Here is a 25,730-nt window from a genome sequence, read left to right on the forward strand (position 1 = left end):
TCCATCCAGTTTCTCTTGTAAACGGCCCAGAGAAACCAAAAGGACTCTTCACCTCATAGTCAGTTCTGCACACTATGGATTTCTTTCACCTTCCTCTGGGGCATCAGATATTGGTCACTGCCAAAAGCAGGATACTGGACTTTGTGGACCAGTAATCTGATAGAAGGTGGCAAATCCTATGTGCCTGTACTTTTACCAAAACCCAGCCCCTAGAAAGAAGGCAAAAGAACATTAAAATTACATAAACTAAATAATCTTCAGGGTGCACCAGTAAAAGGTACAGTAACAGCTTGGTGCCTTGCAGATGATGGCTAAAGAGAGTTCCAGGGTTAGGGCCATATCCTCAGAGGTATAGACCACCTGCAACTCCCAGTTGGTCAGCATCTCTCAGGATCAGGGCCTTAGATGGGAATAAGGTACACATACAAAGCACTTACGAAAAAAGCAGGACATTTTCGCATGCCAGATATGGAAAACACTCATGATCATAGGACCATGGGAATTGTCATACAGGATCAGACCACTGGTACAGCGAGGGCCGACGAGGGGGGGGGGCGGGGGAAGCTGGTACAAGTTACCGGGACCTGGCGGTCCGGAAGGGGGCCCGGTTTCCCTCCTCCCCCCTCTCCCCCTCACCCGTCGCCTTACTGGGGCCTGGCAGTCCGGAAGGGGGCCCGGCTTTCCCCCCCCTCTCGTCGGCCCTGTTTAGCCAGTCCACCCTTGCTGGGGGGGGCCCGAAAAATTTTTTTCCCCGGGGCCTGAACCCGCTCTCGGCGGCCCTGGGTACAGCTAGTCCAGTGTCCTGTCTTTGACAGCAGCAACTACCAGATGCTTCAGGGGAAGGTGCAAAAAACCTTATAATAAATTTTTTTTTTTTAAAAACCCTGCCCATAGGAGAAATTTTTTCCTGCCATCAGTTAGTGTTTGGCTTCTGCCCTACATCATGACAGTTTATATTCTGTGTACATTTTTACCCTGTATAATGTAACTGTGGATGTTCTTATCCATATAACTGTCCGATCTTTCTTAGAACCATTTTAAGCTCTTAGCCTTAATGATGTCTTTTAGCAGTGAGTTCCACAGGTTAATTATGTTATGATTAAAAAAAAATTACAATTTAAAAGTAATTGGATGTCCCTGGCCTTAGTAGTGGATTTGGACCACTGAACTGCCCCGGCTTGGGGGATTTAGCCAAAAAATCTTCATAATGTGTGGACATGTGGCCCTCGACCATCCTTGCCCTGCCTCCCTCCTGCCATGGAGCAGTGCTTCAATGTAGGCAAGTTGTGCAGGGCCTCTCCATGCAGACTGCCCTTGGCTGCCCCCACACAGCAGGACTTTGGCAGCTCTGCTGCTTTTGGGGTCTTATGTGTGTACACTCTGGTCAGTGCGTGTGCTATGCCATGCTGATCCACAGAGTCTCTGTGTTACAGCCCCCGGATACAGATACATTTTGAGCTCAAGCTGTAGTGACTGATGCTTTTGGCTCTGGAGGTCCCCAGTACAACCTGCGATGTGTCAGCCAAAATGACAGTCATTATGTGCTCACTTAAAGGATTTGCCCCTAAGTTTAATATGGCTCTTTGGTACATTTTGCAATCATTTGTTTGGAATGAGCCATAGTATAGAGAAGTGGTTCCCAAACTTTTTTCCCCAAGGACCCCTTTGGCGTCTAACTGTCCCGGACCCCTTTCGTTTGCATTACTACCAGAATGTACCCACCAGCATGGGAACACCCCCGCCAACATGACCTCTCACGGACAATGCGTGTGAGCTCATGCTGTGCTGAGGATGCCATTTTGAGAACAAAATGGCATCCTCCATGCAGCAAAAGTGCCAGAACACTGTTCTGGCACATTCCAGCCCTGGCTTATGGGACGGATCATAAGAACATAAGAATATAAGAACAGGCATACTGGGTCAGACCAAAGGTCCATCTAGCCCAGTATCCTGTCTTCCGACAGTGGTCAATGCCAGGTGCCCCAGAGGGAATGAATAGAACAGGTAATCACCAAGTGATCCATCCCCCAGTGCCCATTCCCAGCTTCTGGCAAACAGTTCTTTTGTGAACCTGTTATAGTCTTGGCCTTTACAACATTCTCTGGCAAAGAGTTCCACAGTTTGACTATGTGTTGTGTGAAGAAATACTTCCTTTTGTTTGTTTTAAATCTGCTGCCTATTCATTTCATTTGGTGACCACGCATGACCACAGGGACTCCACATTGGCAACCATTAGTATGGGAAGTGACCTTATAGTAACTCTGTGTCATTCTCCTGATGTTATTATGCACCTTTTGTAAACAAAGTTGCTGAGTCACCCTTTGGGCCCTGTGTAGCCTGTGACTGAGCACCCTATTGTTTTTGAAATAAGAAATGTAAGTCACTCCCTCGGATTCCATTTTCAGGTATTTTCTAGCCCTTTTCCTTGCAAAGACAGCCTTGAGAATCTAAATCAATTGCCATGGTTCAGAGAAACAAGCAGCTAGGCTCTGCTTCTGCAGCTGGCTTGGGAATACATGATGATTTCACCTTCTCCACCTTCCCAACATATACATTTTATATCAAATGAGTCAGTTAGGTTTAGGATGTATCCCAGAGAATCCTCTGGCTAACTTGCCCCCAAATCCTCAGCCCTGTGCATAATAATGTGATAACGGCAGACAGGATTGGTTGATGATTAAATGGCAATGTCATCTTACAGAAGCAAAAAGATCTCTCTTCAGGGGCAATAAAGAGACTAATCACGGATGAAAACATAACTGTCACAAAGAAGTGGCTCTCTCTACAAGGCCACGGGCTGCTGAGGTACCAAATGCCAACAGCTTCTGAAAATATATGAATTCAGTGGAACAGAAAATATATGACCACATATAATTGTAGGCACTGTCACCTTCTTACAGTATGGGGAGAGGAGGTCCCCCAAGGCTTTCCCCCAGGGTCATTTTATTATGTAGTATTTGTAGCATTATTTAAGCACCGTGGTTTGCAGAGATATTGTTTATGCAGATGATGCTTAGGTCAGTGTTTCAGATCCAGCTGACACACAGAATGGAATGGTGCAGTGCAGTCTGCTTTGGGGCAGCTGTCAGAGTTAAACATTGCATCCCAGATACCAGTGAATGTGTTCAAACTTCGAAAGGATTGAGGTTTTGCTCTGGGTGGATCACATTAAGAAAGTCACTTAAAGTATCTTTTGTTCCTTTGGATAGAATTCCCGTTGTTCCTACCTCTGTGGAAAGGATTCTTTGGTGAAAGGGAGAGTCATTCTTTATACCACTTTGAAACATGCACATGCCCCAGAGTAAAGTCATAGTTTAAGGTCCAGCACTAAACTCTTAATTGCCCTTGGATGTAGAAATGGCTATTATTCTATTTAGATGGACTATTTAACAGGATGCTGTCAAAGAACTAAACAGCTAGAGAGTCTAAGGCAGAAGTTCTCAAAGTGTGCTCTGCAGAGTATTTGCAGCTGGTATGTGGTATGATGCTGGTTCCAACTAAATGTAAATGAGACTGGATGCCAGCGGAAATGGCTGGAAGCAGGGAGGTGGAGCCAGCCTATTAAGGGTTGCTGCTACATAGGAAAGGCTATGTGAGCCCCCCCTCTCACACCAAACCCAGTATTAAGACTGGAGCGATCAGTAGAAATAGTGATTACAGAATGTTGTCAGAGTTGTCTGGAGCCACTAGCGAGAGAGGAATGTCCACAGGAGCAGGGGAGAAGAGGGATGGGTGGCTGGGCAACGTGTGCAGGGGAACAAAGGAGAGAAAGGAATAGAGCAAATGGCCCAGTTCTGCTCCCATTGAAGTAACTTGGACTGTTCCCATTGACTTCAGTGGATGCAGGACTGGGCTTCAAAAGCAGAGGGAAAGGAGGTAGTGCAGGGTGGTTTGCTCCCTCTCTCACTCCACCCAAAGACACAACACTTACTGGTTTAAAGACAGTTAAAAATGCCTGAATTCTTCCTAATAACTGTCCATGGTAGCAGTTGCTGCTGTTGCCCCTGGGAGGTTGGTAGAAGAGGAAGTGGTTGAGATGATCTTTCTTTTAAGTTGTCTCGCTGTGAAGCACTCTGAGAACCCCTGGTTTATTTAGCCCAGTTTAATATGGTGCGACTACATTGTTCTAACTGGGCCTTTATGAGGATGATTGACATTGGAGGTGTCAAACTGATAGCAGTGCTGTCAGATATATACTGTGTCCATGCCAGCGGATATAGCCTGTTTGGAATCATAGGCTGCAAATAACACAGAAGGAAGAGTAATTCCTCAGTCCAGCAGTTTAACACTCTTGCATGACTTCATTGAAACTAAGAACTTTTCACAAGTAAGAAAATGCAGATCACATCTACCATCTTACTTTATTCACTCCATCTGAGGAGCAACTTCCTGGGTTTGGGGCATGTACCTGGTGTTGCAACTTTTCCAAATAGAGCTGCCTGTTGGGATTGCCAGTGTACCAACAAAGTAACCAGTCAGAAATTTATTTACAGCAAGATTCAGTGATGCAAGGGAGCATTCTATGTGATCCTATGTGTTGGACTGCGCTAATGTGGCAATACTAGGGCAATATTTAATGTAATGGTGAAGGGGTAGGAGCATTATCCAGGTAGATTAAATGACTCCTTGGTTTTTCAGCTTTGATTATAAATGCATTTTTTTCATCTGTAAATAGAATGAATGACTAGTAGAAGTGTAAAATAAATTTCTAGGAAACATGTAAGCCTAAAATATTTCCCTTGGTATCTTTTAGTTGGCTGGGTGCTTTCCTTACTTGCTTCTCCAACCCAAAAGCACTTCCATTGTGCTTCTGTCAGGAAGGTCCTTATTCTCAATTGATCTGTTAAAAAAGAAGAACAAAGTACAGAGTTGGGTGTTGTCCAATGTTGTTCTTTCTTCATGCAAATTAAACCTCCCACACCACTAAATCATCTTTTGACTTTTGAGCCTGCAAAGAAATGGACTGAAGTTTAATATGTTACATTACCACACCGTAAAATACAATTTGTGGATCTTACTTAGATTCCATGTTGTTTTAATAATTGTGATTACTGCAGAGGATTTACAGACACACAGGCACAGCTAAAAGGAAGAATAAGTACTCTTCAGATTGCATACTTTGTGTTACAGGCTGTATGTATTCTCACATTCTTCCCTCCTAACCTTCATTCTTACCTTATATGGTCTGGGTTGCATTTTATTTTGGTTGGTAGCAGAGCAACTAAGATAGTAATATGCATATGCAATATTTCCACTGTTATCCTCATTCAGGCCCCCATTGAGCAAAGTACTTAAGCATGTGCCCAACTTCAAATTATTTCAGTGGGTCTACTCAAGTGCTTTAAATTAGACACATGCTTAAGTACTTTGTTGAATCAAGGTCTTCTAGGTGCTCTTCCTCCTCCCTGCAAACCTAAAGGATGTTACTACTGGCAACTTATTCCTAGCTGAGTGCAGGTGCTGGCCATTAATAACTGGGGTGAAATCCTGACCCCACTGAAATCAGTGAAGAAACTCCCATTGACTTCATCCCTGGTCTTGTGCTGCTACTTATTTCTGTGCTAGCAAACAATGTATTTTTATTCAGGCTGTGAATTGCCACTTTGCATACCCAAGTCAGCATTGTTACCATATGCACATCATCAGCTGCCATGCAACACTTGGCAGGAAAACATTGTTCGCTTTGGGAAGAGCAAGTAAAATATTGCCTGCCCACAAAATTTGGAATAAGGTTCAGCATATCCTCAGCTTGATGAGATATCTGCATCCCCCTGGAGCCTTGGGAAGGAACTGTATGCCGATATTTTATTCTGGTTAAGCATGCAGTTTCTTTCCTGCAAATAATACACAGAACTTCTCAGAGTATATGAGCATCTTTTAAAAAGTGAGCTCCTTTTGAAAGCTGAATGTTTTGCTCATGAAAGGAGCCATATTGATAACCCTGGAGAATGGCATCATTTATCTACATTACAGCGCAGGCATGGCCAACCACATGCAAGCTTCTCCACAGTGTCCCACCCATGACCTGGAAAGACCACCCTCAGGGATTAGATGGGGTTCAAAAATTGCATCCCTTCATTATTTGACCACTCTGAGTCTGCTAATAAGTGCCACTTTCAATGTAGCCTGAGGCCACAATCTCATTTCAGAAAGGCCATAACTTTTGGTTGCTACCAACCTGTGATGTATTTTTGATCTGTTCACATGCAGGCAGAAAGCTCCGTATCTCATTACCAATCCCTTGAATCATCTGTGTCATCCAACAAGCTAAGGCCACTATTTTCAGACTAGGGTGTCTAAAGGTTCGGCACCTAATTTTCAGAAGTGCTGAGCCCCAACAGCTCCCATTGACTTCTTTTGTAGTTGAAGTTATTCATTGCCACTGAAAATCTGGCCATTTAAATCAGTGTTGAAATACGAACATAAGAACATACGGAATCAGTTGCCTACCTTTAGCACCTGGGTTTCAAAATTTTGAACCAAGCTTTTACAAGGCTGCAACTTACAGTAACTCCTCACTTAAAGTCATCCCAGTTAACGTTGTTTCGTTGTTATGTTGCTGATCAATTAGGGAACATGCTCGTTTAAAGTTGTGCAGTGCTCCCTTCAAACGTCGTTTGGCAGCCACCTGGTATGTCCACTGCTTGCAGGAAGAGCAGCCCATTGTAGCTAGCTGCTGGGGACTTGGAACCAGGGTGGACCGGCAGCCCCCCATCAGCTCCCCACTCCCCTAAGTTCCCTGTGCGGCAGCCGCCCAGCAGGCTATCAATTGCTGGCAGTTCAGCTGTCCCTCCCCCCACAGCCATGTGCTGCTCCTGCCCTCTGCCTTGGGGCTGCTCCCCAGAGCCTCCTGCTTGCTGTGCAGGGTTGGGGAAAGAAGGGGGCTAATGTCAGGGTGTCCCCCTCCCCCCTGCTCCTACACCCCGTTTACCCCATCTCCATGGTGGGGTGGGAGGGTGAAAGGAGAGGGTTCAGGATGGAGGGAGCTTCCTGGGAGCAGCTGCTGTCTCAACTTGCTGATCTACTTAACAAGGCAATGTACTTCGAGTGGGGTCAGCGTACTTAAAGGGGCAATGGGCATCTCTCTCTCTCACACACAGGGTGTGCTGTCGCCCCTCCCTCCATTCGTGCTGCCTTGTAGAGTGTGAGGCTACATTAACAACGTGTTAACTCTTGAGGGCTCAGCCAAAAGCTAGTTCATCATTTAGCAGTAAGGCATTCCCTGGGAAATATCCCACCCTCTTCCACCCTCTGTCTTACCACCTCAACCAAGCTTCACAATCATCATCGCTGTGTACAGTATTAAATTGTTTGTTTTAAACTTACACTGTGTGTGTGTGTGTGTGTGTGTGTGTGTGTGTGTGTGTGTGTGTGTGTATATATATATATATATATATATATATATATATATATATATATATATAAATATATATATAAATAGTCTTTTGTCTGGTGAAAAAAATTTCCCTGGAACCTAACCCTTCCCCCATTAATTCTTATGGGAAAATTGGATTCGCTTAACATCGTTTCGCTTAAAGTCACATTTTTCAGGAACAGAACTACAACGTTAAGCAAGGAGTTACTGTACAGATGCCCCCCGACTTAGGCAATCGTTCCATTCTGGAAAGCCTTGCGTAAGTTGGAAACGTATACCCGTACATTGCGCAAAAATTTCCGCAACTCAAAAATCCTGTTTCTGGCTTATGGAACTTTTTCCATAAGTGCGAATTTGCGTAAATCGGGTCTTGCATAACCCGGGGATCGTCTGTACTATAATATGGAATGAATACAGAAATGAGTCCAGCAGCCTCCACAGCTGATTAGCACAGGTAACATGATGAGGTGATAGAACAAAGAAATTGAGGCTGCTTTTCCCTGGTGGCAGTAATGAGAATTACTGTATTTGTTTTTAATATTAGAAGCTCCCATTTCAAATACATGGCTCAATGAAATCTGAATGTCCTGTTGTGAAGCCTTTTTTGAGGTTTTTTAGGAATATTAGGAGTTGGATTTAGTTCATAATAAATCTTGTTCAGTGTTTATATTAACAAACAAATTGTTAGTGTCAGTAAAGTGCATTAGTGTGCTTGTTCCATTTTTTCTTTGCGAGAAAAGCATTAGTACAGTTGCTACTTGATGAGAAAAGTAAACAGCAGAACAACTGCATTTTCAGTTAGCGACTTCATCTAAGATCTCTATCTTTATGGCGAGTGCATGTTTGTGTATATTAATAATAAATATGACATTTAATATATAATATGTCTCTAATACACAGAATATAGACCTTTATAGAGAATCAGAAAACTCATTGAGAGAAATTAGTCAAGTTCGGAGTTCCCCTTTAAATAAGAGAACTGCCCCCTCAGTTAAATGTATCCTATTACTCTGACATTGTCAAACCTCCCACCAGACAACCATGACTTCTTATTCTGCCTTCCTTCCATCTGTTTGGAAATGGCCTTACATAGCTACTAATACTGCTCTTTTAGGGCCAGATCCAGCACATATTTAGCTTCAACTCAAAAAACATTTAAGTACATACTTAAGTCTGTCCCTTTTAAGGACAGCACTTTAAGGATGTGCTTAAAGTTTGCCAGGAATGCTTTCCTGAATAGAGATCTTTCTGTGTGCTTACTGCTAAAAGTAGTCTCGATTCAATGGAGCTACTCACAGTAGTAAGTACTAACCATAATAGTACGCATTTGCAGGATCCAGACCTTCTAATTTAATGTGTTTAAGGAAGAAAGTGTAATTATTACAAGTATAAAGGTTATTGAATTATTTAAACTAATGGTCGTTTTTGTTTTGTAGCTGAACTCTTCATGGAACAACGGCATCTCAAAGAAGCAGGCTTTTGTATCCAGGAGGCAGCTAGTCTTTTCCCCACATCTCACACTGTGCTGTACATGCGTGGGAGACTTGCAGAGATGAAAGGCAGTTTGGAGGAGGCTAAGCAATTGTATGATGAGGCACTTACAGTGAATCCAGCTGGAGTGGAAATTATGCACAGCCTGGTGAGTTTTCAGGGGCTCAGCTTCATTATGGTGTTTATGCTCCTGATTAACTGTAATAAGAGGGAAAGGGTCTGACAGCAGCAGTGGATGCCATTGTTTCTCTAATGCAGAGGGTGAGTTACTTTATTCCAAGAATTATTTGGATAGCTTGAACCTCCTAATTCAGGATTGGGTTGAAAGTCTTTAACTCATCAGAATTTGTGTCAGACAAATATTTTAATTGCTGCAACATTGATAGTTTTGGAAGTTTATTTACTGCTTTATTATCGTCTTAGATGTGCTTCCTACGAAAAGCCGTGCATTTTTATTAAGCAGTGCACTTACATTTGAAAATATGGTTTGAAGTGAATGTTTGCAGATACATGCAAAATGTTTATAAATCTGAACCAAAACTGAACCTACCCAAAACTGAACCAAACTATGGTTTTAGGGTAAAATTCCCCACTTACAGCCTTGAATAGGATTTGAGTGGTGCATAGGCCCTGTGTTAGACCTCTGCACAGGATTGAATGTCACCCTTTGATTTTTTTTTTTGGAGAACTGCAAAGTGGGGATATTTTTGTTCTTCTTCATCATCACAGAAACAAAAATCTATATATACTCAGCCTGTAGCTTTCAGCCCGTGGTTCATAGAGAACTTCCAGGTGGAATTACTCTGTACTCCATGTGGCTGCTTTGTGTCTTTTTTTGTTGGCTATTTTGTATTTCTTTCGCATAAATTCAACCATGATCAAATTTGTGGGGGACTCCAAAATGGAAGTATCAAACACACAAGAGGATAAAAACAAACAGAAAAGGCAGTTGGAGAGATTAGAGCAATGGGAGCTGCAGGCAACAAGAGAGGGATATGGTAATACTGTAATGAATAATCAGCGTAAAGCCCTGGATGCACAACTAGGAAACAAACAGATAAGATACAGCTAATTGGGAGAAGATAACGAAGCAACTACCCTATCACCCCGAGTTTATATCCTTAATGCTGTTGTGATATCACTATTTCAGATAACCATGATCTTAGGTTGCTACAATGAAGTTATGGGTTCTAGATTCAGAAGTAGGGAGGGGGAGGTTCTTCACAATAGAATCTCTCTTGATTAATGGTCCATAACATGAAATACATAGTCCATAGTGTACTAGATCGGTCAAGCACCTGAAAGGAGACCATAGTAAAGGACAGTTTTTCTTCTGTTTAGTGTCATGAATGCAGAAAAATCAGAAATGTAGGAGCACCCATCAGTTTATAGCTACCAATAGCTTTCATTATTGTATTGTATTTTAGGCAGGGCTGGTAGCACCACCTACAATTAAGGTTCCCTAGTACTTCCTATTATAAGACCTTGTTTTCAGTTCCTTATCATTAGGGATTCTGATTTTCAGTTTTAACTGATAAATACAGATAAATAACCCTTAAGGACATAAGAACGGCCATACTGGGTCAGACCAAAGGTCTATCAAGCCCCAATATCCTGTCTTCCGACAGTGGCCAATGCCAGGTGCCCCAGAGGGAATGAACAGAACAGGTAATCATCAAGTGATCCATCCTCTGTCACCCATTCCCAGCTTCTGGCAAACAGAGGCTAGGGACACCATCCCTGCCCATCCTGGCTAATAGCCATTTGTGGACCTATCCTCCATGAACTTATCTAGTTCTTTTTTGAACCCTGTTACAGGCTTGGCCTTCACAACATTCTCTGGCAAGGTGTTCCACAGGTTGACTGTGCGTTGTGTGAAAAAATACTTCCTTTTGTTTGTTTTAAACCATGCTCCTTATTCATTTCATTTGGTGACCACTAGTTCTTGTGTTATGAGAAGCAGTAAATAACACTTCCTTATTTACTTTCTCCACACGAGTCATGATTTTATAAACCTCTATCATATCCCCCCTTAGTCATCTCTTTTCCAAGCTGAAAAGTCCCAGTCTTATTAATCGCTCCTCATGCGGAAGCCGTTCCATACCCCTCATCATTTTTGTTGCCCTTTTCCAATGCCAATATAGCTTTATTGAGATGGGGCAACCACATTTGCATGCAGTATTCAAGATGTGGGCGTACCATGGATTTATATAGAGGCAAAATGATATTTTCGGTCTTATTATTTGTCCCTTTCTTAATGATTCCCAACATTCTGTTTGCTTTTTTGACTGCCGCTGCACATTGAATGGATGTTTTTAGAAAACTATCCACAATGACTCCAAGATCTCTTTCTTGAGTGGTAACAGCTAATTTAGACCCCCTCATTTTATATGTATAGTTGGGATTATGTTTTCCAATGCGCATTACTTTGCATTTATCAACATTATATTTCATCTGCCATTTTGTTGCCCAGTCACCCAGTTTTGTGAGATCCTTTTGTAGCTCTTCGCAGTCTGCTTGGGACTTAACTATCTTGAGTAGTTTTGTATCATCTGCAAATTTTGCCACCTTACTGTTTACCCCCTTTTCCAGATCATTTATGAATATGTTTAATAGGATTTGTCCCAGTACAGATCCCTGAGGGACACTACTATTTACCTCTCTCCATTCTGAAAACTGACCATTTATTCCTACCGTTTGTTTCCTATCTTCTAATCACTTACTGATCCATGAGAGGACCTTCCCTCTTATCCCATGACCACTTACTTTGGTTAAGAGCCTTTGGTGAGGGACCTTGTCAAAGGCTTTCTGAAAATCTAAGTACACTATATCCAGTGGATCCCCCTTGTCCACATGCTTGTTGACCCCCTCAAATAATTCTAGTAGATTGGTAAGGCATAATTTCCCTTTACAAAAAACATGTTGACTCTTCCCCAACAAATTATATTCATTTATGTGTCTGACAGTTTTGTTCTTTACTATGGTTTCAACCGGTTTGTCTGGTACTGAAGTCAGGCTTACCGGCCTATAATTGTCTGGATCACCTCTGGAGCCCTTTTAAAAAATTGGTGTCACATTAGCTATCCTCCAGTCATTTGGTACAGAAGCTGATTTAAATGATAGGTTACAAACTACAGTTAGTAGTTCTGCAATTTCACATTTAAGTTCCTGCAGAACTCCTGGGTGAATACCATCTGGTCCTAGTGACTTATTACTGTTTAGTTTATCAGTTTGGTCCAAAACCTCCTCTAATGACACCTCAATCTGGGACAGTTCCTCAGATTTGTCACCTAAAAAGAATGGCTCAGGTTTGGGAATCTCCCTCACATCCTCAACTGTAAAGACCGATGCAAAGAATTCATTTAGTTTCTCTGCAATGGCCTTATCATTCTTGAGTGCTCCTTTAGCATCTCGATCGTCCAGTGGCCCCACTGGTTGTTTACCAGGCTTCCTACTTCAGATGTTCTTAAAAAAAAAATTACTATTACTTTTTGTGTCTTTGGCTAGCTTTCTTCAAATTCTTTTTTGGCCTTCCTAATTATATTTTTACACTTCATTTGCCAGAGTGTGTGCTCCTTTCTATTTTCTTCACTAGGATTTAACTTCCACTTTTTAAAGGATACCTTTTTGTCTTTCACTGCTTCTTTTACATTGTTGTTTATATATTTTTTTAATTTGGGGTATACATTTAGCCTCTATTATTGTGTCTTTAAAAAGTTTCCATGCAGCTTGCAGGGATTTCACTTTTGGCGCTGTACCTTTTAATTTCTGTTTAACTAACCTCCTCATTTTTGTGTAGTCCCCCTTTCTGAAATTAAATGCAACAGTGTTGGGCTGCTGTGGTGTTTTCCCCGCCACAGGGATATTAAATTTAATTATATTATGATCACTATTACCAAGCGGTCCAGCTATATTCACCTCTTGGACCAGATCCTGTGCTCCACTTAGGACTAAATCAAGAATTGCCTTTCCTTGTGTGGGTTCCAGAACTAGCTGCTCCAAGAAGCAGTCATTTAAGGTGTCAAGAAACTTCATCTCTGCATCCCGTCCTGAGGTGACATGTACACAGTCAATATGGGGATAGTTGAAATCCCCCATTATTATTGAGCTTTTATTTTAATAGCCTCTGTAATCTCCCTGAGCATTTCACAGTCACTATCACCAACCTGGTCAGATGATCGGTAATATATCCCTACTGCTATATTCTTCTTATTAGAGCATGGAATTACTATCCATAAAGATTCTATGGTACAGTTTGGTTCATTTAAGATTTTTACTTCATTTGATTCTACGCTTTCTTTCACATATAGTGCCACTCCCCCAACAGCACGACCTATTGTGTCCTTCTGATATATTTTGTACCCTGGAATTACTCTGTCCCATTGTTTATCTTCATTCCACCAAGTTTCTGTGATGCCTATTATATCAATATCCTCATTTAATACGAGGCACTCTAGTTCACCCATCTTATTATTTAGACTTTTAGCATTTGTATATAAGCACTTTAAAAACTTGTCACTTTTTAGCTGTCTGCCATTACATGATGTAACTGAATGGGACTTTTTTTCATTTGACTGTTTCTCATCAGATCCTACCCATATTTTATCATCTTCCATCCTCTCCTCTTTACTAGGACATAGAGAATCTCCACGAAAAGATGCTCCCCTAAGGGATGCCTCTGTCCGAACCACATGCTCCTCCGCACCTGTCGGCTTTCCCCCAGCCCTTAGTTTAAAAACTGCTCTACGGCCTTTTCAATTTTAAGTGCCAGCAATCTGGTTCCATTTTGGTTTAGGTGGAGCCCATCCTTCCTGTATAGGCTCCCTCTTTCCCAAAAGTTTCCCCAGTTCCTAAAAAATCTAAACCCCTCCTTCCTACACCATCGTCTCATCCACGCATTGAGACCCTGCAGTTCTGCCTGTCTAACTGGCCCTGCGCATGGAACTGGAAGCCTTTCAGAGAATGCTACCATGGAGGTCCTGGACTTCAATCTCTTACCTAGCAGCCTAAATTTGGCCTCCAGGACCTGTCTCCTGTCTTTCCCTTTGTCATTGGTACCTACATGTACCACAACCACCGGCTCCTCCCCAGTGCTAAACATAAGTCTTTCTAGATGTCTCAAGAGATCCACAACCTTTGCATCAGGCAGGCAAGTCACCATGTGATTTTTCCCAGTCATCGCAAACCCAGCTATCTATGTTTCTAATGATCGAATCGCCCATTACTAATACCTGTCTCTTCCTAAAAACTGGAGTTCCCTCCCACAGAGAGGTATCCTCAGTGCGAGAGGATACCACAACATCGTCTGGAAGGAGCGTCCCAACTATGGGATCATTTCCCTCTGCTCCAGTTGGATGTTCTCCTTCCCTGTGACTTTCATCCTCCTCAACAGCACAGAGGCTGTCAGATTGGGGGTGGGACTGTTCTGCTGTGTCCCGGAAAGTCTCATCTGTGTACTTCTCTGTCTCCCTGTCTCCCTCCAGTTCAGCCACTCTGATCTCCAAAGCCCGTACACGGTCTCAGAGGGTCAGAAACTCCTTGCACCAAATGCACACATACGCCACCTGCCTATAGGGCAGGTAATCATACATTCTGCACTGGGTGCAATAAACTGGATAGCCCCCCCGTTGCTGGACTTCTGCCTGCATTATCTTTTTACTCCTGCAGCTCGTTCCTTTGTTGATGTTTTTGTTTTTGTCAGGGGGTGTTTTGGCTTTAAGTTTAAAGACTCCTAAGTGTATCTAGCCCCCCACTCACACTCCAAACTCCCTCCCCAGAAATTTGGACATCTACATAAAACTCAAAAATTGCTTTAAAAAAAACAAAAAAGTGAAATGTTATAAACCCCGAGAAACAGAAGCCCCACTTATAACTTTGTCAAACTTTAAGCATTTGGGCTGAAATTTTCTATGCCAGGTGTCTCCCCCAGCAGAATTTTTTTTAGAAAATTTTAGCCAAAATGGTTCAGCCATTTCTGAGAACAAAACTGTGGGGGGGGGGGACTATTGCTTTACTTATGTTAAAAAAAAATCTGGTGATCTTTTCTTTGAGACACTCTCATTCCCCTCTGCTTGAAGTTTGGCAAATGCATGAGCTTTTTATCAAGCATGTGTCTTTTGCCATCCCTGTAAAAATCCACCCAAATTTAATCAAGTGAAAAGCCCTTGAAGAATCTCAGTTCACACATGCCCATGATGATTACCTGTTCTGTTCATTCCCTCTGGGGCACCTAGCATTGGCCACTGTTGGAAGACAGGATACTGACTAGATGGACCTTTGGTCTGACCCAATATGGCCATTCTTATGTTCTTAAAAGCCAGACTGGGGAGAAGAAAAATAATAGATTGGAACAAGGTGGCTGGTGGGGGGAGGAGAGAAACTGACTGGGAGTTGGAGGGGGGGCTGGCACTGGCTGAGCAAGGAGACTGGGTGGCTGGGACTGGTTGGGAGGCGAGGCTGGGTTTGGGAGCCAGTGAGGGATATGGTGGGGAGACTGGGAGTCAGTTAGCTGATGGGGGAGAGAAGGCAGATTTGATATGGAGCTGGGGTTTAGGGATAGAGCTGGGACTGACCGTCAAAAAGACTGGGACAAGGATCTGAGGAGGAGACTGAGATTGAATGAGGAGCCACGAAGGGAGACTGGGATTGAGAGCTGGACAAGGAGACTGGGACTAGGTATGGGTGTGGGGAGACTGGGATTGAAACTAGGTGGGAGGGAAAGAGACAAGGTGCCAAGAGGGGAGAATTGGGACTAGCTGGACAAGGAGACTGGGACTGTGTGTGAGGAGGAAGATTGGGACTCAGACCCTGTGCCTCAAGGGGACATAGGACTGGGATGAGAAGCCTGAGGAGTGGAGATTGGGACTGGGTAGGCAAGGAGAATGGCACTGGGACAAGGAGCCAGGGATGGGGAAGTGACAGGACTGGAAAAGGGACTTGTTGGTGCGGACAGGACAGAAGGGATCAGGCTTGGGGAGAAGGGACAGAAGAGTCTGTGCCTACTAGTGCACTCAAGTATTTGATAATGGGTTCTTCAGTCTAGCAGACAAAGATATAACAAGATCCAATGGCTGGAAGTTGAAGCTAGATAAATTGCCTGTGCAGCCTTACTTTAGCCCCATGTTATGAATCTGATAGTCATTAATTATATGATGACATACTATTTTTTCCAAAGGATCCCTGCCTCATTCAGTGCACAGGATGGACCTACTCTGGAGATGAATCAGGGTTGTGTAAGGAAGAAGGCTATTGTCTGTAGGACCCCTGCATCATTTGTAGCAGAAGTTGGGAGCAGTGTTCCCTCTAATTTTTTCCATTTATGTGCAGAATGAATTTTGTTATGTGCACTAATATAGAGGCGATGTGTGACAAATCACTCCATATGGGTGCATATAACAAAATTAATGGGGGGCGAGGGGTTCAGAGTGTGGGAGGGGGCTCAGGACTAGGGCAGAAGGTTGGGGTGTGGGGGGTGAGGACTCTGGGGTGGGACTGGGAATGAGGGGTTCAGAGTGTGGGAGGGGGCCCAGGGCTAGGGCAGAGTGTTGGGGTGCGGGTATGAGGGGTTATGGGTGCAGGAGGGGGCTCGGGGCTGGGGCAAAGGTTTGTGGTGCAGGGGAGAGGGCTCCAGGGTGGGGCAGAGCGTTTGGAGTGGGGGGGGGGGAGCGTGAGGGCTCCAGCTGGGGTTGCAGGCAGGCTGCCCCAGGGATGGGGCCAGAAGACTCCCCCCAGCCCTCTCCCCGCCAGCAGCACTGAGCTCTGGGGGAGAGGTTCCCCTCTCCCCACCGGCAGCACGGTGCTCCAGGGTAGGGGCCCCCTCTCCCCGCCGGCAACACAGAGCTCCGGGAGAGGGGTCCCCTCTCCTCACCGGCAGCACAGAGCTCCGGGGTAGGGGCCACCCTCTCCTCACCAGCAGCACAGAAGACGCCCGCCAGCAGCACTGAGCTCTGGGGGAGAGGCCCCCCTCTCCCCGCCGGCAGCACGGAGCTCCAGGGGAGGGGCCCCCTTTCCCCGCCGGCAGCACAGAGCTCTGAGGGATGGGCCCCTCTCTCCCTGCCGGCAACAGCAAGTGAGCTCCCGGAGCCAGGGGAGAGGCCCGCGGCAGCCCTGCACATCCCAACTTGCTCCCCTCCCCAGTCCCCGCCCACCCCCTACCTCTTTCCTCTCCAGGCCCCTGCTGCGCTGCACTTTATAGTCTGCCGCTATTGTTTGACATAGTACATTTGCCATCCAACTGACCTAGTCAGTTTTCAGAGGAAACTCTATTGTAGACAGTGCTCGTTGTCCCAATTAGTGAAGTAGTCATGCCTCTCCCCTCAGGCTGCCAGAACTAGGTTGTCAAGTCTATATTTGGAAAATTCCAATGTGAATAGTGTTGCTGTTTTAAAATTGAGGGCACAAATCTAGCAATGAATGAGTCTGTCAGCTTATCGATAACTTCACTTTTATACAAGAGCAAAGCCAGAGGAGTTAAACAGGCTCTTTCTTCACTTAACTGAAAACAATTGTGACTCTAGATGTTACAGAAGAGCTTTCTAGCTTGTGTTCTTTCCACACTGAACCGAGCTGTTCCGTGCACATCACTCTACTGAAATGCAGGACAAAGTACAATATGCAGCAGGTGTACATGCAGTATACATATTCAAGTAGATTGTAACGTGGTACATTATAAGCTCTTCAGAGCAGGGACTGTCTACATTACGTATCTTGTACAGCAGCAAGCACTCCACTGACATTTAAGAAATGCTTAATAATAATTAGATTATTTTCATGCCGGTATTTGTACTTCATAGGCAATGCCACAGAATCCCCAAGTGTTTGCTACCCATCCATACATCTAACCTTTTTCAAATAAAAATTAATGGCAGTAAAATTAATCTAAAAAAGTAATGTTGTTCTATTTTATTAGGGTGAGATTATGGAACCCTTACTCCCATTGATGAACACTTGTACTCACTCAAGTAGTCCCAGCAAAGTCTGTGGAACTACTTCTTCGAGTAACTGCTCGCCAGTGTGAGTAAGCGATTCACAATCTGTCCCTTGGAAACCATATGAACTGAAGACCTTTTCATCTCTCTCTCTCTCTCTCTCTCTCTTTTGATGGTGTGAATGAGGGTTGGGCTTCTCCAAGTTTCCTCCTCATTTTCACCTTTCATTCAGTCCTCTATCCTCAAATGCCCCATGTTGGAACCACCCCTTCCTTATGGCCTATATGGTCTAGCCTATGCTCCCTCTGGAGCTTGCCTATGAAATACCTAGGTTGGCTAGAGGGGTGACTGGAAAGGATTATGAATTGCTTTCTTTCCCCATCCTTCTTCCTGGAATTACTGACACAGCCTTCATTGAGCATGCAGCTCTTATTGGCCCAGGAACAAAAGCAGAAGCATTTGATCTCAAGAGTCTACCCACATCTCCATGCATTGGACTATCACTGGGTATCCATACTCAATGATAACTACATTGATAACATTTCCTCTAGTATATGGCCGACAAAATTCCATAGAAGGAACTCCATGGTGAGTTCTACAGAACTCTGTTCTGCACTGACATACACCCCACTATGTCAATGAACATGGTAGAATTTGGCCCAGTGAGCTGATGCAGCTTCCTTGTAGTTGAAGTACAGGCCATCTAACCTTTATGCTCCTAGAATAAGAAATTTAAATGTACCACATTCCATTTAGCAATATGGTTTCTTTGATTCTGGACAAATCAGTGCCCAGTACAAGAAAGGATTCAAGATCCATAAATGATATTGCAAGCTAAACTAAAAGGTGCATTGTGATATTCAAAAGACTCCTGTCCAGCCTGTATCACACACCATTTTGTTGGATTTGATCGATTTTCATCTTTAGTTCAGGAAGGGAGAAAGAGAATCATGCGTTTAAAAGATAAGTAAATGGGCACTGATATTGCTGACGTCAAGCAGGATAAAAAAAAGTGAAATATTTACTCGGCTCATAGTTGGGTTTTATTGATTCCACTGAAGGATTCTAATGATTCCTGGTTTCTCTTGAAGCCTGGAGCAAGGATGATAAGGATGTTATGAGAAAGATGTATAGCTTTCTGGCTGCTCTCGACACACAATCCCTATGTTTGATATTGGATGGTGGGAACAAAGGTGAAATGTTTATTTCTGTAAAGATTAAAATTGAAAACAATTCTTATTGGATATTCCTCTATTCTGTTGCATGTGTTTGAACATGTGGAAATAATAAGCTAGTCCTGTAAATTCATTTGAGCCAATCTGCAGACAAGTTATATGGAATATGATTTTTATGTAAATACTGGAAGTCCCAGCACTTGAGTACACTAATCTTGAGAATTCTGGCATTTTCTGGAGGGACAGCCAAATATATTTAGAAGTGTAGATTGCACCCACCAGAAAAGGCACTTGAGTAAGAACACTCCAGCCCAAATTGACAGAGCCTTTTGTTTGTTACTACAAAACCCCCATTCCCTCTTGTAAAATCATCTGAGTGTGAGCAAACAAATAGACCTTACACCCTGCTCTGAAGGTCACCAAACTCTGGCTCTTGTGGACTATTATAGGCGTTGGCCCTCTACCAAGAATGCCCTGCAATTGTCCATGGAAAGTTCAAACCCTGAAACTGACATCAAGAGTGGCCCAGATCCAAAGCTCCTGTGGTGGAATGTATAGGAAGCTGTGTGTTTTTGTACTGGATATGTGTCCTTAGTCTTGAAATTGTTAATGTGATTGGAGACTGAAGAGTAATGGAAAATGAAACCCACTCAACTACACATGGTTACTCAGTAAATGCCCCACATCTATCTGTTAGTATCAAGGACAACCATCTTGAACTAAGACACCTACAGTAAGTTCTGTTATGGAAAATGATACTTACAGATAGACATTGCACAGCCTCTCACTGCTGAAAAGCTTCTGGTTGCATCACTATAGCCAAACACGAAAGTTGATTATGAAGGAATGTCTTCACTCCCCACTCTCAGGCATTACCCCTTTTCTCCCATTCCCAGTTCTCAACTGACTAGGAGAACCTTAATTTAGCTGATAGAAGAGATGATGAAGGTCTTTTATACTGATTAGTTGTTTAAAAGAGATATTAAGGGAAATTAAAGAGGTTGTATGGGGCATAAGTTAGTGCAGAATTTAGCCCAAAGAAGACAATTTATCTCCAGAAAAATCGCTTTAATATAACTGAACACTTCTGAGAAGTGGCGAGCTCCTGGTACAGCACATTAAAACATCAGTTTTTCAGCTGTTATGTGACTGGCCCGTGTTTTGTCATCCCATTTTTTTCTTGTATTTTGTATGGACACGAATTTTGGATTTTCATAAAAGTTGTGAACATGAAAGAGGAGATTCTGTGCAGTGCTAGAAGTCACCCTGAGTCTCTTTACCAACATATCTTTATATGAGGTTATTAACAAAAACATATTATGCATGTAGGTATTCTTGGCAATGCACCTGTTATGAAGTAACAGCTTTAAAGAAGAGATTTTAGAGTTCTCAAAGATGCCTAAACCCCACCGTTCTCTATCCCTGAATTTCCTGCTGCTGATGTAATACTCAAAAGTAATAATGTACACTTGAGTGTAAATGTAACATTTTTTAAAAAAAGAAAAGTTTTATACAGAACTGATTAGAATGCTAGAGCTATATTTTCATCCCATTGTCTCTTTAAGGGATCTATGCTAGATGGTCAGCAGTACATAGCTCTGATGAATAGTGTGGTTGCTGCAGGGATTTGAACTCTTTGCAAAACACTTCAGCAGTGGGCTATTTGAGTTGTGTTATCTTGGATTCTTACAGGCATATCAATCAATATTCCTGTTTAAAAAAAATACCACTGTCTGAATGTAAGACCTACACACTCTCCCTACTCCAGTTTACTGTATATTCTCTTGAATTTGTTCCAGCAATACCCTTTTAGCTGATTGATCATAAAAGACCTTTTGGTGCTGATGCTAAAATGTGAAGAGCTTAGTTTAGAACAAGTTTTGCATGGCATTATGATGCCCTAGACTAAGGTGTGGGCACTTGGTATTGATTGATTGGATTTAAACATTTTTACAAGGTTTGGCATTATATGGTACTTTGTTAAAGTCCTCTCCTCTTCTGAATTTATTTATTTATTTTTGCCTACTGGATTCAAGGGCAGAAGGAAAAGAGAGAACTTTTACAAGGAGGCGTGAACTGTTTATGCCTTTGTTGTGTACTTAGGATGCAATTTCACGTGCCTTTTAGCAGGAGAATCAACCTATTGTCTCCAGACTCGCTTTTGGTAGCATCAGGGTAATTTGAAGACAACAGCTTCCACTGATTAGAACATGGAAATGAATTATTTCTATTCATTTATTTCATTTTTAGTTCATGGTATGGCACATGCATCCTTGGTTTTTGAGATGTCTGTTCAGATAATAAAAACATGGCTTGACTGCCTAATATTTCTGAGGATGACAAGCATTTCTTTCCTTGGGGACTTGTTTCATGGGGATGTGAAGTAATCACAAAAATCATGGGGCAGATTCACAGCTGGTGTACATTATCACATCTCCATTGAAGTCAATGAAGCTCTGACAGCTTACACTAGCTGAGGGTCTACCCCATGTCTTACAATATAGAAAAGACACTAATTAAAAGCAAATTGGGGGGGGGGGGGGATAGCTCAGTGTTTTGAGCATTGGCCTGCTAAACCTAGGGTTGTGAGTTCAATACTTGAGGGGGCCACTTAGGGATCTGGGGCAAAATCAGTACTTGGTCCTGGTAGTGAAGGCAGGGGGCTGGACTCGATGACCTTTCAAGGTCCCTTCCAGTTCTAGGAGATAGGATATCTCCATTTATTTATTTATTATTTATTTAAATTTACCTGGAAATCTGAAGATGAAATGCACTCATTTGTGAAAACAAAAGACCACAGTCTTCATGTTAGCTCAGTTACTATTTATCTGTAGAGCCACTGTTTAACCATGGCTCACGTTAACCTTTTCAACTCTTTTCCTTTTCTATAGGGAATTATTCCATGGTACATTTCTATTTTCCTTGAAATTCTTTATTTAGCATGTTAGGTTTCTGTGGGGGTTCCACAGGGATCTGTCCTTGGCACCCTTCCCTTCTCCTTCGACACCTCTGTGGGCAATCTCATCCACAAACACAAACTCCCCTTTCTATGCAGATAATTCATGGATCTGGCTCTCTATCCCATCTCTCTTTCTGTCCAAATTACAGTCTCAGCCTCTCTCTCTAACATCTCCGCATGGATGTCTAACCCTCAGCTCAAGCTCAACCTGGCTAAAACAGAACTCTTAATCTTGCCTTCCGTGCTAGGTTTTTGATCATTGTGGACATCACCACCATTCTACCTGTCACTCAGGCCCACAACCTAGGTGTCCTCTTCAACTCTTACCTCTGTCTAGGTCTTCACATCCAGGCTGTGTCTGTCTTGCAGATTCTTTCTGCATAACATCTGTAAGAAACAGCCCTTTACTATCCTTCCATACAGCTAAAACTCTCATCCAGGGTCTCATCTTGCATCTTGATTACTACCACATCCTTTTCTCTGGCCTTGACAAATGCAGTCTTGCCCTGCTCATATCCAGAATGCAGCTGCAAATATCTTTTTCCTTGTCTGTCACTTGGACCATTTCACCCCTCTCTTTGCATCCTTTCATTTGCTCTCTCTTCTCTATTATATCAAACATAAGCTGCTTGTCTTCGTTTTCAAGGCCCTTCACAACATACCTCCACACTAACTACCATCTCTCATTCAGTATCAAAAGATCAACTCGTGCCTCCAGTTGACCTGTGATGTCAACCTCAATCTCCCACTTCTTAAATTTTCAAACAAGAACCTTTGTGCTTTCTCTCACGCTGTCTCTCATGCCGGGGGGTAGCTCTCCATAAAACATCTGCAAAACTAATTCATTATCATCCTTCAAATCTCTCCTTAAAACTTTCCCTTGCTTGACATCAGTTAGGCTGTTGGTGTGCTGAGACCACTGTCTATCATGCTAACCAATATTGCCTTATTATAAGAACATAAAAATGGCCATACTGAGTCAACCAGACAGGTTGACAGTGTGTTGTGTGAAGTACTTCCTTATGTTTGTTTTAAACTGCTGCCTATTAATTTCATTGGATGACCACTGCTTCTTGTGTTATGTGAAGGGGTAAATAACACTTCCCTATTAACTTTATCGCTATCATCCATGATTTTACGGACCTCTATCATATCTCTCTTTAGTCGTTTCTTTTCTAAGATGAACAGTCCCAGTCTTCTTAATCTCTCTTCATATGGAAGCTGTTCCATTCCCTTAATCATTTTTGTTGCCCTTCTCTGTACCTTTTCCAGTTCTAATATATCTTTTGAGATGGGGTGACCAGAACTGCACACAGTATTTAAGGTGTGGGAGTACCATGGATTTATATAGTGGTATTATGATATTTTTTGTCTTATCTATCCCTTTCCTAATAGTTCCTAATGTTTTCTTAGCTTTTTTTGACTGCCACTGCACATTGAGTGGATGTTTTCAGAGAACTGTCCACAGTGACTCCAAGATCTCTTTCTTGAGTGGTAATCGCTAATTTAGACCCCATTATTTTGTATGTATAGTTGTTTTCCAATGTGCATTACTTTGCACTTATCAACATTGAATTTCATCTGCTATTTTGTTGCTCAGTCACCCAGTTTTGTGAGATCACTTTATAACACTTTGCAGTCAGCTTTGGACATAACTATCTTGAGTATTTTTATATCGTCTGCATATTTTGCCACCTCTCTGTTCACCACCTTTTCCAGATTATTTATAAATATGTTGAACAGTACAACTCCCACTACAGATCCTTGGGGTACCCTGCTATTTACCTTCTCCATTGTGAAAACTGGTCATTTATTCCTACTCTTTGTTTATTTCCTATCTTTTAATCAGTTACTGATACATGAGAGGTCCTTCCCTCTTATCCCATAACTGCTTACTTTGCTTAAAAGTCTTTGGTGTGGGATCTTGTCAAAGGCTTTCTGAAAGTCCAAGTACACTGTATGAATTATTATACCTGTCCACGTGCTTGTTGACTCCCTCAAAGACTTCTAATAGATTGGTAAGGTATGATTTCTCTTTACAAAAGACGTGTTGACTCTTTCCCAACATATCATGTTCATCTACGTGTCTGATCATTCTGTTCTTTACCATAGTTTCAATCAATTTGCCGGTACTGAAGTTTGGCTTCTCAGCCTGTAATTGCCAGGATTGCCTCTGGAGCTTTTTTAAAAAATCAACATTACATTAGGTGTCCTCTAGTCATCTGGTACAGAGGCTGATTTAAGTGATAGATTATATACCACAGTTAGTAGTTCTGCAATTTTATATTTGAGTTTCTTCAGAACTCTTGGGTGAATACCATCTGGTCCTGGTGACTTATTACTGTTTAATTTATCAATTTTTTCCAAAACCTCCTCTATTGACACCTCAATTTGGGACAGATTCTCAGATTTTTGTCACCTTAAAAGAATGGCTCAGGTGTGGGAGTTTCACTCACATCCTCTGCAGTAAAGACAAATGGAAAGAATTCATTTAGCTTCTCCACAACAGCTTTGTCTTCCTTGAGTGATCCTTTGGCACTTTGCTCATGCAGTAGCCTCACTGATTCTTTGTTTGATAGGTTTCCTGCTTCTGATGTACTTAAACAAAATTTGCTGTTAGTGTGTGTGTCGTTTGCTAGTTGCTCTTCAAATTCTTTATTGCCCTGCCTGATTATATTTGACTTGTCAGAGTTTATGCTCCTTAGTAGGATTTGACTTTAAATTTTCAAAGGATGTCTTTTTGCTTCTAACCATCTCTTTACTCTGTTTAGCCACGATGGAATTTTTTGGTCCTCTTACAGTTTTTGTGGGGGGGGGGGTGGTATACATTTAATTTGAGCATGTATTATGGTGTTTTTAAATAGTTTCCATGCAGCTTGCAGGCATTTCACTCTTGTGACTGTTCCTTTTAATTTCCATCTAACTAGCTTCCTCATTTTTGTGTAGTTCCCCTTTTTGAAGTTAAATGCTACTGTGGTGGGTTTCTTTGGTATTTTCCGCCCTACAAGGATGTTACATTTAATTACATTATGGTCGCTATTATTGAGTTGTTCCGCTATATTCATCTCTTGGAACAGATTCTGTGCTTCAATTAAGACTAAATCAAGAATTACCCCTCCCCTTGATGGTTCCAGAACTAGCTGCTCTGAGAAGCATTAATGGTGTCTAGAAATTTTATTTAAAAGCAAATTGGGGGGGGGGGATAGCTCAGTGTTTTGAGCATTGGCCTGCTAAACCTAGGGTTGTGAGTTCAATACTTGAGGGGGCCACTTAGGGATCTGGGGCAAAATCAGTAATTGGTCCTGGTAGTGAAGGCAGGGGGCTGGACTCGATGACCTTTCAAGGTCCCTTCCAGTTCTAGGAGATAGGATATCTCCATTTATTTATTTATTATTTATTTAAATTTACCTGGAAATCTGAAGATGAAATGCACTCATTTGTGAAAACAAAAGACCACAGTCTTCATGTTAGCTCGTGCCTCCAGTTGACCTGTGATGTCAACCTCAATCTCCCACTTCTTAAATTTTCAAACAAGAACCTTTGTGCTTTCTCTCACGCTGTCTCTCATGCCGGGGGGTAGCTCTCCATAAAACATCTGCAAAACTAATTCATTATCATCCTTCAAATCTCTCCTTAAAACTTTCCCTTGCTTGACATCAGTTAGGCTGTTGGTGTGCTGAGACCACTGTCTATCATGCTAACCAATATTGCCTTATTATAAGAACATAAAAATGGCCATACTGAGTCAACCAGACAGGTTGACAGTGTGTTGTGTGAAGTACTTCCTTATGTTTGTTTTAAAC

The 25,730-nt window shown here is 42.5% G+C and overlaps 1 protein-coding gene across 2 annotated transcripts in view; it reads left to right on the top strand.

The window, feature by feature from the left end:
* The window catches only part of TTC7A (tetratricopeptide repeat domain 7A), a 287,398-nt gene that overhangs the window by 216,116 nt on the left and 45,552 nt on the right, over positions 1-25,730 (top strand). For both annotated transcript variants that reach the window (XM_065400900.1, XM_065400899.1), the window contains exon 19: positions 8,812-9,014. In XM_065400900.1, coding sequence (XP_065256972.1) covers positions 8,812-9,014 — 203 coding nt within the window. The remainder of the gene's footprint in view (positions 1-8,811; positions 9,015-25,730) is intronic.

Source organism: Emys orbicularis, chromosome 3, assembly GCF_028017835.1.
Source record: "Emys orbicularis isolate rEmyOrb1 chromosome 3, rEmyOrb1.hap1, whole genome shotgun sequence".
Lineage (NCBI taxonomy): Eukaryota > Metazoa > Chordata > Testudines > Emydidae > Emys > Emys orbicularis.